Source organism: Lynx rufus, unplaced genomic scaffold (assembly GCF_022079265.1).
Source record: "Lynx rufus isolate CCGP_SWC_20201006 ecotype Redwood Valley unplaced genomic scaffold, mLynRuf1.p SCAF_3, whole genome shotgun sequence".
Lineage (NCBI taxonomy): Eukaryota > Metazoa > Chordata > Mammalia > Carnivora > Felidae > Lynx > Lynx rufus.
This window is the reverse complement of record NW_025814845.1, coordinates 4,112,396-4,128,329: the sequence shown is the minus strand read 5'-3', so window position 1 is coordinate 4,128,329 and position 15,934 is coordinate 4,112,396. Positions and strand designations below refer to the sequence as shown.

At 49.3% G+C, this 15,934-nt stretch overlaps 1 protein-coding gene across 1 annotated transcript in view; it reads left to right on the top strand.

Moving 5' to 3' along the window:
• The window catches only part of CLNK (cytokine dependent hematopoietic cell linker), a 123,476-nt gene that overhangs the window by 31,461 nt on the left and 76,081 nt on the right, over positions 1-15,934 (top strand). Inside the window, exons 6-7 of the mRNA XM_047091333.1 lie at positions 6,617-6,688; positions 15,673-15,701. Coding sequence (XP_046947289.1) covers positions 6,617-6,688; positions 15,673-15,701 — 101 coding nt within the window. The remainder of the gene's footprint in view (positions 1-6,616; positions 6,689-15,672; positions 15,702-15,934) is intronic.

Below are 15,934 nucleotides of genomic sequence, written 5' to 3'. Positions count from 1 at the left end.
GGATTTGGCTCCAATTTATTTCTCATTCCTTGGGACAGGTTAGATGTGCTTGTGTTAGTTTCCCGGGGATGCCATCACAAATTACCATGAACGCGTGGCTTAAAACAACATAGATGTATTCTTCCACAGTTCTAGAGCCCAGAAGTCTAAAACCAAGGCGTCAGCAGACCTGTGCTCCCTCTAAAGACTCTAGAGGAGATCCTTCCTCACCTCTTCCACCTCCGGGTGGCTTCAGGAGTTCCCTAACTTGTGGCCACATCACGCCCGACTCTGCCTTACTCTGCCATGTGAAGACATGGGTCTTCACACAGCATCCTAACATATTCTCTTCTCCTCTCTTCTCAAAAAGGCCCATCGTTGGATTTAGGGCCCACCCTAATCCCGGAGGCTCTCATCTCTCAAGATCCTTAGCATGATTACATTTTCAAAGAACTTTTTTCCAACCTAAGTCAAATCCACACGTGCCAGATATACATACCTCTTGGTAGACACCCTTCAACCCACTGTAGCAGGTAGATATTGATTCCACCAGAGAACTGGTCTACCAGTTCTAAACCATCCAGTGGGTTAGGTCTACCCAGAAAGCAATGGGAATCTGGAGAAGGCAGGTTCTGAGGGTATATTTAAAAAGGAGGGAGCAAGAAAACACATGAAGGGGGACCAGATGGGTTTTGTTAACTGATCGTGCAGGAGGGAGGTACAGAAGAGGAGAAGGAAATCAGAGACAGCTGGAAAGCGTTGAGCCTCAAGTGCTAGGAGAATATTCAAGAAGAGAGGCTGGGTCCTGTGGGGTGATGTGCTCTTACTCTTTTTTTTGGCAGGATGTGAGATGTTTGGAAGAACAATTAATTGGCTCGTCCACTGGCTGTCTGTGCCTCAGTTTCCCCACGAGCCAGCGGCACTTCTCACTTTTGCAGGATGTACCTGTGCAGTGAATTAACTGTGCTTCCCTGGTGGGCACTTGACTAGGATCAATGACAAGCAATAGAGCAGCAGTTTAAAAATGCTGATGTGACGCATGTCACGACGTGGGTGGGACAGGCTGAGTGGCCCACAGGAAGGACAGCTGGTCCCAAATGTTTGAGGCCTTGTAAAATGATGCGTACCTACTTCCACTATGGTCGTGAACGGAACTATCCTCCCCAGGCTCACAGATGCAATGGCCAACTTGGGAATGCTGAACCTTGCAAGGTCAGATCTCAACTGAATGCAAAGCAAGTAATCTTGACCTACGGTGATTAACATTCTTAATAACATTTTCTATGGCAGACTGAGGCTTTATGATTCCCTCAACGGTGTGCACTTAAAAACACGTGTCTCTAAAAACTGGAACCCTAAAGAATGATTTAAACCAGAGAAACCGGGTAGGGAGGAAACATGTGGGGCTGGGCATTTTAGTTTTCCCGGAGGTTCGGGAACAGAATTCAGCTAGGGAGGGAGCAGGCAACAGGGAGGGAACCTGTCCATTTTCTAACCTCTGCTCTTTGCTTGCAGTTGAAAAACAAATGGGCTTTAACTACTTCTTATCCAGGTGAACGGCTCTTTATTTGCCAACTTTGTTACCATTGCCCTTCATGCGCTGTGGGCAGTGGAACACCTGCCCCCACTCATTCTGTCTCCATTCCTCGGTTGTCTTCAGAGGCGCCTGGCCCCAGGCTTCTGGCAGTCGCTGGTTCTGGCCTCCCCTGCTGTGCATTTGGCATGGACCTGGCAGGGGACCGGAGAGACCTGACCTCTAGCGCTGGCGTGGCCACCAACCGCCTTGGTCACTCTAACCAGACCCTTTCTGCTCTCTCGGGGTCCCTGTTTCCTCATCTGTACTTGGAGCTGAGAAGGATGCCTGCCATTCACTGCCAAGGGTTGCTGTAAATAGAAACTAGAAAAAGACTTTAAGTTCAACTCTCTTTTTTTTTTTATTTCAGAGAGAGAGAGAGTGGGGGGGAGAGGAGCAAAGAAAGAGAGAGAAAAGGAGAGAGAGAGAGAGAGAGAGAGAGAGAGAGAGAATCTTAAGCAGGCTCCACACTCAGCACAGAGTCTGATGAGGGGCTCGAGCCAAAGACCCTGGGATCACGACCCGAGCTAAAAGCAAGAGTTAGATGCTCAACCGACTGAGCCACCCAGGAGCCCTTCAACTCTCTTCTTAAACTTAAAAAAGATGAAAGCAAATTATCTGGAAAAGTAATGGTAGCTTTCAGGATGTTGGATTCTTAACGTGCCTCTCGCAAGAGGTGGAGGAAATTCCCAGAATCTTTCCCATGCTCTTAATATTGAACTAGTGGAAGCCATGTAGGCAAATGTCACATGGGCTGCAGGAGCACAGAAATGCTCTGACATGATATAATGAAACCAAGGGCCTCCTTCTCAGTGCAGAGACAGGTCAGAATTTCCCTGGCGGCAGAGGGACCCACAGGATTCTGCACACTAAGCGCACAGCTCACTGCTGTGGATGAGCCCAGATGGGTGGGTTGTTTGTCTATTCTTACCAATGCATCTCTTGGTATCTTACACACCGATTCCTGAGGCCAGTTACCCAGTGTGCTAGGAGAGAAAAGATTCCCAGGATATGCCTCCGCCATCAAGCCCCTACGCCAGGGGAACACGAACGCGTGAACAGGCAGATACAAGGCCCCATGATAAAATAAGGTTGCTTGTTTACTTGTTTCTGGCCTGTCTCCCCAACAACGGCAAGATTCATGAGGCAGACTCCATCCATCTTCTTTAACAACTGCATCCCACTGCCTAGCATACAGCCTGGTACAGAATAGATCTGATACCTGTTTGTGGAGCTAATGAATCAACGGATTCGTGAACAAATGAACGAATGGTAAAACAGAGACATGCCAAAAGTACTAAAAAGGAAGCAGCACAGAACTCAGGGGGAACTAGCATTCGAACTAGACCCTGAAGAATGGAAATTATTTTTGCCAGATAGAGAGGAGGCTCCCCCACCCAAAACAATCTAATCAGTGATGTGGGGGCTTGCAAAGTACAACTGGAGAGAGGGCAGTGTGGGGCCCTGACAGGGGGACAGGGCGGGAGGGAGGGAGGGAGGGAAGGCTTTGGGGCAGGGACCTTGGCTCTCGTGGGGATGAGTGTGGATTTTGTGGAGAAGTGGTAAAGATTTTCAAGTAGGGAGGTGAGTTGATAATAATCTGCTAATGAGAAAGCTCACCCCCGCTGCTTTATAGTAGGGGGATTGGAGCCTGAGAGGCCAAGAAGGCAGTTAAGGGGTTGATACTAGGGGCCAGACCAGAGATAAGGAGAGAAGAAAGAAAGAAAGAAAGAAAGAAAGAAAGAAAGAAAGAAAGAAAACAGAGAAGAAAGAAAGAAAGAAAGAAAGAAGAGAGAAGAAAGAAAGAGAAGAGAAAGAAAGAACAGAGAAGAAAGAAAGAAAGAAAGAAGAGAGAAGAAAGAAAGAGAAAAAAGAAAGAAAGAAAGGAGACAGAGGGAAGAAGGGAGGAAGGGAAGAAAGAAAGAAAGAAAGAAAGAGTAAAAAGAAAGAAAGGAGACAGAGGGAAGAAGGGAGGAAGGGAAGAAAGAAAGAAAGAAAGAAAGAAAGAAAGAAAGAAAAGAAAGAAGAGAAAGAAAGAAATAACAGGGAAGAAAGAAAGAGAAAGAAGAAAGAAAAGAAAGAAAGAAAACAGGGAAGAAAGAAAGAAGAAAGAAAAAGAAAGAAAGAGATGAGAAAGAAAGAAGAGAGAAGAAAGAAAGAAAGAAAGAAAAAGAAAAAAAGAAAGAAAGGAGACAGAGGGAAGAAGGGAGGAAGGGAAGAAAGAAAGAAAGAAGAGAAAGAAAGAAATAACAGGGAAGAAAGAAAGAAAGAAAGAAGAAAGAAAAGAAAGAAAGAAAACAGAAGAAAGAAAGAAGAAAGAGAAAGAAAGAAAGAAAGAAAGAAAGAGAAAGAAAGAAAGAAGGAAAGAAAGAAAAAGAAAGAAAGAAAGAAAACAGAGAAGAAAGAAAACAGAGAAGAAAGAAAGAAAGAAAGAAAACAGAGAAGAAAGAAAGAGAGAGAAGAAAGAAAGAGAAGAGAAAGAAAGAACATAGAAGGAAGGAAGGAAGGAAGGAAGGAAGAAAGAAAGAAAGAAAGAAAGAAAGAAAAGAGAAGAAAGAAAGGACAGGAAAGAAAGAAAGAAAGAAAGAAAGAAAGAAAGAAAGAAAGAGAAAAAAGAAAGAAAGGAGACAGAGGGAAGAAGGGAGGAAGGGAAGAAAGAAAGAAAGAAAGAAAGAAGAGAAAGAAAGAAATAACAGGGAAGAAAGAAAGAAAGAAGAAAGAAAAGAAAGAAAAAACAGAAGAAAGAAAGAAGAAAGAAAGAAAGAAAGAAAGAAGAAAGAAAGAAGAAAGAAAGAAAGAAAGAAAAAGAAAAAAAGAAAGAAAGGAGACAGAGGGAAGAAGGGAGGAAGGGAAGAAAGAAAGAAAGAAGAGAAAGAAAGAAATAACAGGGAAGAAAGAAAGAAAGAAGAAAGAAAAGAAAGAAAAAACAGAAGAAAGAAAGAAGAAAGAAAGAAAGAAAGAAAGAAAGAAAGAAAGAAAGAAAGAAAAAGAAAGAAGAAAGAAAGAAGAAAGAAAGAAAGAAAGAAAGAAAGAAAGAGAAAGAAAGAAAGAAAGAAAGAAAGAAAGAAAGAAAGAAAGAAAGAAAGAGACATGGGGTGCCTGGACGGCTCAGTGGGTTAAGTATCCAACTTCGGCCCAGGTCATGACCTCTCAGTCTGTGGGTTTGAGTCCTGCCTCAGGCTCTATGCTGACAGCTCAAAGCCTGGAGCTTGCTTCGGATTCTGTGTCTCCCTCTCTCTCTGCCCCTCCTGCTTGTTCTCTCTCTCTCTCTCTCTCTCTCTCAAAAATAAATAAGCGTGAAAAATACATATAAAGAACCAAAGACAGAATAGAGCCCCTCGGGGTGAGGAAGAAGAGGCAGCCTAGCAAGCATCAGGGGATCGACTCGGGATCTGGAACCAAAGCATGGAGGTGGCGTGATGGGGGCAAGAAAGAGAAGACTCAAGTTTAGTGCCCAGGCTGCTGGTTTGCAAACTATGTGAGCAAAGAGGCTGCTCACGGGGGAAAGTCTGCTGGAGGATAACCTCACAGGAAGGTCTGGAAAATAGATGCCCGTGTCTAGAGCTTAGAAGTCAGAGTACCGATGCAGACATGAATCAAGCTTCCCCCAGAGAAATAGCGATGAAATAGATCAAATAACACAATAATTCATTTTTGCGATCACGAAATAATGAAAAAAAAGTAAAATGTGAAATACGGAACTAACACCATCACCTTGCTTTGTGGGGATGTACCCCATGACGAACTACATGCAAACAACTCATTACATTTTTTATTTATCACTTCGCAGCCGGTAGGCTGCACACAAAATCCTAGATGGAAGGTCCCCAGGCACCGGGAAGCATCTCCCAGAGTCCTTCACTCCCACACACACACGTCCCCCGAGGGGCCTCCGAGGGTCAGGTGCTGACCACAGCCCCCCTTCCCCCCTCCCCCCACTCCCCACCCCGTGCATCTCTACCCTGGGGCGGGGGGGGGGGAGGCATGGTGCATGAGCTGGCTTATGGGACACGAACACAGCTACAAGACAAAAGGGAAATTACAACTGGGACAAGTCGGTGAAGGAGCCTGTCTCAGAGGTCAGGGAAGGTTCCCCTGGGGGGCGGGCGCCTACACTGAGCTCAGAAGCAGGAGGAGAAGGCAGGCAATAACCAGCATCTGGAAGAGAAAGGGGGTTAGGAGTAGAGAAAGTCCAAGGACCGAGGAGAAGCAAGTGTGCCCCACGTGGGGGGAACCAGGACGAGGGGGTCAGCGGAGCTCACGAGGGGAGCATTGGCAGAGGAAACTCACCAGGAAACACCTGCTAAAGCTCACAAAATACCTGCAAAAGAAATGTAAGGATATTAAGCACGGCTAATTAAAGAAAGGATGCATCACAGTGATGGTTTATGATAGCGAATGCCTTCCTGAATTTGACCAAATCAACTCAATTTAAAATAATTTTTTTCACAGAAGACTCCACGGCAAAGTATCTAAATCATACAGAATTTCAATAAATATTACTCGAATCTGAATTGCTCTTGCTAAGTAATCCGCCTGCCTTCACTGGATGCTGTTCTGTCTGCTAGCTGGGGGTCAAATTCAACTCGCGAAGGAGGCATCTAGAACGTTCCTGGCCCCCCCCCCCCCCCGGCGCTGTCCTTGTTTGTCCTTGCCTCCCCTCGACCACGTGACGAAGGTGTGATTCTCTTCCTTTCACAGAGCAATGTCACGAGACTCACACAGCTTGAGGAGGGGGCCACACTGAGCCTGCTGACGTGGGGGAGAAGCCCACGTTTTCATCCTGACTGGGACACTTCTTCCGCGCCCCCCCCACTCCCACTCCTTGTGAAATAAAGCTCTTACACTAAAAATACATATACATTTTTAAGTAATTACATTACTTTAAACACAGATTTTTTTAAAACCCCAATGGAAATGCAAAGAGAGATTTGGAATCGCGTGTGAGATGTTCATTACTTAAATCTGACTGGGTGGCTGTTTCCATGAATGAATGCACTTAATTAATTTTTTCCCCTCACCTCTTGCTATTTCCTGACTGCCATCTATTTGCTTTCATCCCAGGGGCAAGAGAAGGACAACAAAAGAAGCTTCCAGTCATTTGAAATTCCAGGACTTCGGTCTGCCAAAAAATAGGTCAGAATGTTTACTTGTTTATTAATGGAGGAATGAAAAGTTTGATTCTGTGGCAACAAGCTGACCAACACACACACACACACACACACACACACACAATGTTAATGTGATAGAATGTTATTGCTGCCAGTGGTATCTTAGAGGTCAGCGGTCACATGGAGACCGAGGTCCCGAAGGAAAAGAAATTCATGTGGGTTGAATTGCCAGCCGGTGTGAGATGCAGGTAAAGGTTGAGAAGCCCCGAGGCATCCGCAGCATTTCAGACCAGGGCTGTTGGCACCACCCACCAGGTCTCTACACAGCCTGAGAGATAGCCACCAAGAGGGAAGTTTCCATTCTCGGCTGGCGAACAATCTAATGATGAATCTTTGATGAATCGGGCCAAGAGACCACCACAAGGAGGATCGAGGAAGCCATGTGCCCACATGGACGCTTCTCTTTGTCCTTCAGCTGAGCAAACATTTACTGAGCAGTTGTGGCATTGGGACTTGCACAGGCTAGGGAATATGCAGAGAAGAGAGACAAAGCCCCACCTCCAAGGGGCTCATCGCCACGTCTGAAGGCTCAGCGTAGGGGCTCGCTTGTTGAAATGGCAAGATTCCCATCCTGATGCCCAATCCACCTCCGCCATTGACCAGGAGCCAGACCCTGGACAATACCCTGATGCCCAGAGGGTCCCCCCCCAGAGCTCCCTCGCCCAAGCCCTGACGGAGCAGTGTCTCTGCCCAGAGTCACGCGAGGGTCTCAGCGAGGTATACCACACTCCTTGCACCCCAATGCGCTTGCACTCGGGTGCAACCGAGTGTTGGGCCAACCGCCCAACACTCATCCGGTCCCTACTATGTGCCCGGCACGGGGACCTTCTTAGCGTCGTCAGATTGACTTGAGGAACTGTTCTCCCTAAAAAGAGTAAATGTAGGCCTGTAAAACAGCATATTTGAAACCTTGTCAAAACCACATGAAGCAAAGCAAAATTTGTGGCTGTTCTCAGACTTCTTCAATGTTTACATTAAATACATTTGAATAATGCATTTGAAGTCAGTTTTTCTTATTTCTTGACAATAGCAGGAGATGGGAGATGGAAGGGTTAGAAGCCTTCCTTCAAATGGAGATGGTTGCAGCAATTACGTGCATCAAAGTAATATTTACAGCTACATTTGAAAAAAAGAGAGAGAGAGAGAGCAGGGCTTTTTTCCGCAGCAAATTATTTCAGGATGTGTCATAGCATGCTCAAGATATATTAAAAAGAGCAACAGACAATGTTTCTGCAACCTGTTCCAAACCATTTATAAACCCAAATTTAAAAAAAAAAATCCCATATGCATACAAATCTCTGTACCACTGCATATTTTATAATGAAAGTATTATATGCGTATAAATTAGTATTTGAGATATATAAAATCGAAATGTCTGAAAACTACATATTTGGGTCTACTATCTTACTTTAATAACTATCGCACTGATTAATTCATTCTTCGGACAAATTACCATTACCAGCATGCGCATGCGGCGGGAAGGAAGGTGCTGGGGGCAGGCCGCTGGGGCACAGAAGCGGCCTGAGGGCACTGGGTTTCAAGGTCACCTGACCTGCTCACTCACCCAGCGACCTCACGCTCACAAGCCCATTTCCATCTCAGCGCCTCATAGATTTCAGAAATGGAATCTGAAACTGAATGAGCGGGTTGCCTGGTCCCCCACTGACCCCTCTATTAAAGTAGTTCCTGTGTAGCCTGCCTGGAACATAGCAGGTTCTCAATAAATTACAAGGGCGAACGCTCACTGAGTGCTCACCGTGGGTGAGGCACTATTTTAAGTGTTTAACAGGTAGCGTCTGGCTGGATCCCCATATTCACAGTCTTATTAGTCTCCCTTTTTGTAAATGTTTTTTATTGGTTTCGAGAGAGAGATTCCGCGCAAGCAAGGGAAGGGGCAGAGTGAGAGAATCCCAAGCAGGCTCCACTCTGGGAGCGCAGAGCTCCGCGTGAACCCATAAACCGTGTGGTCCTGACCCGAGCCAAAATCGATCCAAGAAAAACACAGGATCGCATCCATATCCACCACCCAAGGCCTGTCTACACTGCTGGTATGAATGTGTCCTACAACACATCATGGAATTCATCAGGCTGAACCTCCAATCTCCACTTCTGTTCCGCGTTGTGTCCCCACATGTGTAGAAAACAGAAACCTACTGATGCGTGTTTTCCAATCGGGTCCAAACTCAAATCCATAGTTAAATGCCGGACATGTACCAGCCCCCGCGGAAGGAATTTTGGCATCTACTCCTCACAATAATGCTCTGAAGTAGCTATTATTATTCCCATTTTATAGACGAGAAAAGAGAGTCTGAGAGAGGTTACCGTTTCGGTCAGTCACAGACCTCGTAACTGGGACCAGCTGGATTGCGATTCAGGGTCTAACCTCAAATCGAGTGCCATTTCTGAGTTCTCGGTGATCACGACTTTCTGCTTTGTGGGCATGTACGTGTGGATTGCGGTTTCTGTTCCCATGAGTCTCCAATCTGCTCGCGCCAAACTCTCTGCTGCGAAGAAGGGGTGTGAGCATTACGCTCCCGAGAAGAACGTCCACATCCTTGACACAGCCTCTTAGCCACACCACCTGGGAGCTTCATAGAAATGCAGAGTCCCAGGCCCTGGCCCACTGAATCAGACACTCAGCTGTTGGAGCCCAGGCACCTGTGTTTAAACATTCCTCCCGGTGACTCCGGTGCCCACTCACGTTTGGCCTCCCTTTTAGCATCGTTACTGACAGGTGCAAAGCCTCGGAGCTGGAGAGGCGGCCTCTGCACCCAGCACTCACCCCGCCCCTACCCACCGCCTCCGGGGAACAGGAAAGAGGGAAGAAGACGCAAGGTAGGGGCGCGGGGGTAGGAGGAAGGTGGGAGACGTCAGTGCCCTGGGGACAGGGAAAGCCAGAGAAGAAGACGCAGCCCCTGCCATTCAGATGTTCAATCTGTGGTGGGGGGGGAGAACGTAATCTCTTCTATTACAGACCCTGAGACACTGTGCCACGCGCCGTGACAGAGCCTGGGGGGCACCAAGGGTCCGGGAGGCTAAGGGCTGGCCCACGAGGTCCCCAGCTTTGCCTTCTCACTCTGAGCGCGAGTCTCTTTCTGCATTCTTGACCACGGCACTGCAGTGGATACTGTGGCTCCCGTGCCCCACGCTCAGACCCTCCCGACGCTCACCTCGGTCACTATCCATTTGTTCCCTTTGGCCACCAACAAAGTTGGAATAGTTCGTTCCCCAGGGACGAGGTGCAGGTGGCTGTAACTCCTCGGGGGTCCGGAGGGCCAGCGGTCATCTTCCCTGATCCCACACTGGGAAACCCCCTGCGGGCCTCCCACCAGGCAGTCCTCCGCCCAGGAGACAGATGGGGCAAAGGCCCCTGCTGTTGTTACTCTTGACCTCTCTGGTCTCCCCTGCCTGCCTCCAGCTGCCCTGGGCGTCCATGGCACCGACAGACCCACAAGAATATTGCTCCTTCTGGCCCGCCTCGCTGTGCAGAAAGGGGAGTATCTTTCTGCAAGATGTGGCCGGCTGAGAGCGTTACAGAGGGCCCGAGTGCTTTCACAGAGGGTGCGTGGACCATGGTGTGGTGCCGCATCCCCCTCCTGGGCTCGCCCACGAGGAGCTCCCCTTAGTAGATGCTCAGTGAACACTGCTGAAGGGACAGGAGGAAGAAGGGCAGGAGGGACCCACGGGAGGCCATTGGCTTGTACGATGCCCCGTGCCTGGCACAGGCTGGATACTTAAATAGGTGACAGAAGGAACGTCTACCTGAAGGCAAGCAGGAGGGAAGCAGAGAGAAGAGAGTAAGTTGGGGAGGCCAGGGGAGAGGGTGGAGGCCGGGGACTCGGGAGTCGTCCACCCGAGCTAGGCTGGACACCCAGGTCACCCCACGCTGCCTCTCCGCTCCTCTGTGACGTAACCCCGATGTTGTTGTTTTCATTTCTCGGTATTTGTCAGGGACGTGGATGGCTCCTATGAGAGTGATCACAGCTCACAACATATGCTTTCTGTCCCCAGACCACTTAAAACCTAGTTGAGGAAAGGAAAAAACACAGGAAGGCTTAACAATGAGATTTAAGTAAGAAATGCCTAACTCCACACTGCCTTTCGACTCTCCTCTTGTGTTGGGAGAGCAGAGAAATGCAGGGGTGTTCAGAGGCAGGGAGGTTCACCGGTCCTGGGGGGGTGGGGGGTAAGCGGGAGCCCCTGAGCAGGTAGGGGCAGGGCTCCCCCAGCCCGAAGGGTCCTGGGAGGTGAGAACGTTCACACTTCCAGAGTTTTCCCAGGATCCCTCAGGGAGCTGCGTACCCCCAAATGTGGCTTGTGTGTGTGTGTAAAAGTAAAATCGGTAAGAGGAAGATTCGTGCAAATAATCAAGGATTCCTTTAACAGAGAAGGAGCCCATTCATTCACTAGTTAAATATGAGTGTTGACTTATTCGTGCAAATAATCAAGGATTCCTTTAACAGAGAAGGAGCCCATTCATTCACTAGTTAAATATGAGCGTGGACTTGATTCCACCTTGAATGGGTGCCAGTGGAGCAGAGGAGGGCTCTGGTGGCCACGTGGGAAGCTAGGGGAACACCCACTGTCAAGGTCGGCCTTGCCTCTTGCTGAGACTGTTATGCCCGAGTCCTTCCCTTGCCAGTAGATCCCATGTGCCCCCGCATGGCCTCTCTGCGATGCATCTTGGAGCGTTATCCGGCAGCCTACCAAGCCCCACATGCCTCCAGGACCACACAGGCCTTCTGGTTCGCCCCTGGGGGCTCCCCACTCTCTGAGCACACCGCTTTCCAGACCTCAGCCTCTAAAGCTCCCTGACGCCAATCTGCACCTCCCTCCAGTGCTGGAGAGGAAGGAGGGCGAGCCCTGCCTGCAGACGGGCTGTGCTATAAACGTCCAACCACCAGCTCCCCCGGGGGCTCAACCTGGGCTTGGGTCAACCCAGCGACAAAATGAAAGGGCCAGTTCATGGTCCCGTTTGCACTAACATTCCGTAATTAGCCCTAACGTCAGGATACAGATTCTTGTCCAACAAGAGTTGCCAAGACATTTGGTGAAATGATTTATGTAAGGCGCAACAGTCAACCAGCACAGCTCAGACAGCCACACAGAGGGAAGAAGGCAATGACTTTAGGACTTTCGAGTCACTTTCATTTCTCTCTAGATTATCTTAAAAATCGGGTTAGCAACCGTATCAACGGTCTTCCAAAAATTAGAATTTTAGTCTACTGCCGTCTCTGAATGTCAGAGGCAGTGCTTAAGGTGAGAAATGTCACCGAGCCGGTTAATATTGGAGGTTTGGGACAGGGAGTGGACTGGCAGGTGAAATCACCTTGACCCCCTCCCCAGGGGATCTGATGCGCAATTCTGCCCCAGCACTGGGTGCCTGGGGAGACCCAGAGGGGACCATACACATCACACCCGAGGGGCGGATCAGGAATTAAACTCCATGCCAGGAGCTTGACCCTGGAGACAGGACCAAATCCCATCTCTACGGGACCAGAAAAACACACCATCCAAACTTTGTTCCCATGGATGAGTAAGGCGTAAGTGCACCCACCTACCCAATCAGATCCCGTTCTGATTGGCAGCAACTTGAGATGGGGGGGAGGGAGGATGAGTATAATTTAGTGCCCTTCAAAGATTAAAAATTATTAAGCACATTACCTTATTAAGAAGGGTTAAAATGGAAACATAATTCAGAAATCAAAAATCTTTATTTGCAACGCGCCTTAAATATAGAAAACCACAAACGCTGGAGGTCAGCTTTGTGCATCTCATATACGGAGAACCCCCCACCACAACGTGGACACCTGCCTGCACAGGCCCGAGGTGCAGAGGAAGGCCTGCGGCCCTCAGGCCAGAGGTGGAAGGAGGAAGGGGTGGGGACCAAGCTATCCCGCCATCCAGCCGCGGCCCGTCCGCATGTGGCCGTGTTACGGATGCTGTTGACAGAAGGAAGCAGGGAGCGTCCTTGTAAGCACCTGGCGAGAGGCAGCTTGCTAACCAACACGTGGGCCTCGCTTGAGCATAAAGAGGACACATTGGACCTCCATGAAGTCGCTCTTCCACTGTCACCCTGGGCTGTCAGGCTGCAAAGAGTGTTGAGCCCAGGAGCCTTTTCAGGGAGCTTCTCGGCTGAGGAGTCCAGGAAGCCTCCGGGGCCCCCTCCTTCCCAGGTCCCAGCCTTCCTCTTCTCCCTCTCCCCTTTGGGGGCTCAGCTGGAATAACAACGCGGCTCCCCGCCCTGCTGATGCTTCCTCTGCTAATTCATTTGGCTTGCACTGACGCACAGAGAGCTCTGGGGTGCAGAATCCCCGGGGGACTATGACATATGAATGAGCTCCATCGCTCTGGGACCCCGCCGAGAGGCAGAGCGGATCAGATAAGCCACTTTCAGACAACCTGGACAATCGGGAGGAAGCTCCCAGGGGCTGAGAGCTGGGCGGTCTACGTTGCTGCTATGGGCTTGGAAATAATAAGGGTGCAGAGTGGGGAGAGCCCACCCGCCAGAGCGGAGCCTCGCTCAATGCCCGGCAGGCGGTGTTCCCTTCCGCTCTTTATGGGGGTCAGAAGACCCCACTTCTGCCTCCCAAGGGTCTAAAACTTGGAACAAAAACTGGACAGCATGGTCTCCGATGGGCTTTGCAGCATTAGCGGTCTTTAATTCTAAAAACCAGGGGAAGCCAAGGTCAGAGGGAGGACAGAATGCTAACTTCCAAGCTCAAGTTCTTTCTAGGACCCCGAGGAGAGTGCAGCTCCCCTTCGTCACCCCTGGGCTGGGGCTTGCCCCCTGCCTGCCCTGGGTGTGCTGTCTCCCAGCAGTGGCCTGGCTTGCCACACCCACATCAAGCTCCCTGTACGCAGTCACAAAAACGTGTCATTTACATGTCCCATGTCACGAACTGCAGGTCTGGGGAGCCTTCCGAGGCCTTAATGTCAGGGAAGAGGCCATGTGTTGAAAGTGGAGAGAGAGAGAGAGAGAGAGAGAGAGAGAGAGCGAGCTCTCAGGCCCCAGATCTGCTCCATACTGGCTGATTTACTGTTAATTTCTGCAAAATCTCAGGCAGCTGGAAAGGATGCCAAGAGCCAACCACAAGGACTCTGAGACGCAGCTGTAAATGCCTCCGGGATTGGCCACCGCCTGTGGGTGAGGGCCGGGGAGGCAGCGAGGATGTGGGGATCGGACAGGCTGGTGTCAGATCCCTCGCTCTCTGTGGGACTGAGCCCTCTGAATCTCCCATCTCCTCGTCTGTAAATTTGGGACAATGAGAGCCACCCCACAGGGTCCCTCGCGGTGTTAAAATGGTAAACAGAGGACAAAGGGTAAGCAGGGAGCTAGACTCCTGGAAGGTGGTCTCCTAGTTACTAGCATCTCCCAGTTTAACTCTTCTGTGCCCAGTGTCCCAACCACCAGCCAGGCCTCATAAATATTTACACCCAGCCTGTGTTGCGATGCTCAATTAATTGCTCCGGTGACGCACTTTGAGGGCCTCGGAGGATAGGTGCTGTGCAAGGCCCCGAGATCGTTAAAGGCACAAACAAGTCGGCTCACACAAGCGGCATCCTCCAGAGCCTTCTGTGGCCCCAGAGCTTTTTCAGATCATTGCCCGAAATCCAGGCAAGATGTGCTTCCGAAAGCACCCTGTCCAAAGGGGAACGTGGTGGCCAGGCAAAGCCCTCATTAGAAAATGGAGAGAGACCTGTGCAGATAACTCACGACAGGAAAAAAATCCAAGTGGCCTAAAACCACTTGAAAAAGAAGAAGAATTCAGTCTCACTGGTCATCAGGGAAGTGAAACAGGCACCGTAAGGGATCAACAAACAGGCAACATTGTTTTAAAGGATGGGATTTAATAGTGTTGGGATATGGTGAGATGGTCACTTCCCGCTCTGTGGATTAGCGTCTAAACGGACCCAACCCACGTGGAAGGAAACTGCACGATCCACAGCGAGGGGCTTGGAAGATCCATGTCGCCTGACCCCTTCACTGTGCCTGGCGGAGTCTCTCCACGGAAATATCCAGTGATTAGATTAAAATGCACCCTGCAACATTATTCACCATAATGGAAACTAGCGAGAACCTGAATGTCCCCTCTAAAAATCACACAGGCAATAAATATGCGTTTGAATAACCGCTGAAGATCTAGAATGTATCTTTAACATCAATAGCCCATAGTTGGTTCTTCTAGTTTTGCTACTTATGTGTTTCAATGTACTCACACATCCTCAGAAGCACAGACACACATGTAGACGGGATTTGCCAAAATATTACCTGGGGTGTTGATTGTTATTTTCTTCTACGTTTTTCTGTTTTCCGTATTCTCTATAATGAGATGTGATTTTAGATCTAGAACAATGCGAACATCAAGAAATCGTTCCGGGGGCTCCTCCTGGGTGGCTCAGTTGGTTAAGCGTCTGACTTCGGCTCAGGTCATGATCTCACGGTCTGTGAGTTCGAGCCCCGCGTCAGGCTCTGTGCTGACAGCTCGGAGCCTGGAGCCTGCTTCAGATTCTGTGTCTCCCTCTCTCTCTGCCCCTCCCTGCTCTCCCTCTCTCTGTCTCAAAAATAAATAAACATTGGGGCGCCTGGGTGGCTCAGTCGGTTAAGCGTCCGACTTCAGCTCAGGTCACGATCTCGCAGTCCGTGAGTTCGAGCCCCGCGTCGGGCTCTGGGCTGATGGCTCAGAGCCTGGAGCCTGCTTCCGATTCTGTGTCTCCCTCTCTCTCTGCCCCTCCCCCGTTCATGCTCTGTCTCTCTCTGTCCCAAAAATAAATAAAACGTTAAAAAAAATTTTTTTTAATAAATAAACATTAAGAAAAGAAGAAGAAAAAAGAAATCATTTTATAGGTTGATCTGGGGAAAACGCCTGTAACAGCAGCCCATCCCGCTGGGGAAGGTATGTAATCGAACGCGGCTGACACTTACCTTGGCTCTCTTTTCTGCCCTAGGTCATGGCCTCGAATCAACAGTGCCACCGGTGAGTCAGGGACCTTCAGTCACCTAAGAGGTGGGAATGCCACCATGGGTCTGTTACTCTTCTTTCCCTTTTCTGCTTTTCCTTCGATAAAACTATTGGCCTGTTCGAAATGGCATCAGCCACTTAGGGTTTCTCCCCCTGGTTGCTCCCGGGTGCAGCCCGGTCTGTGACTTCCACAGGCTTTGGGAAGCTGGCACGTGGAGGGGAAAACCCTGGCTCTCCTCCACTTATTA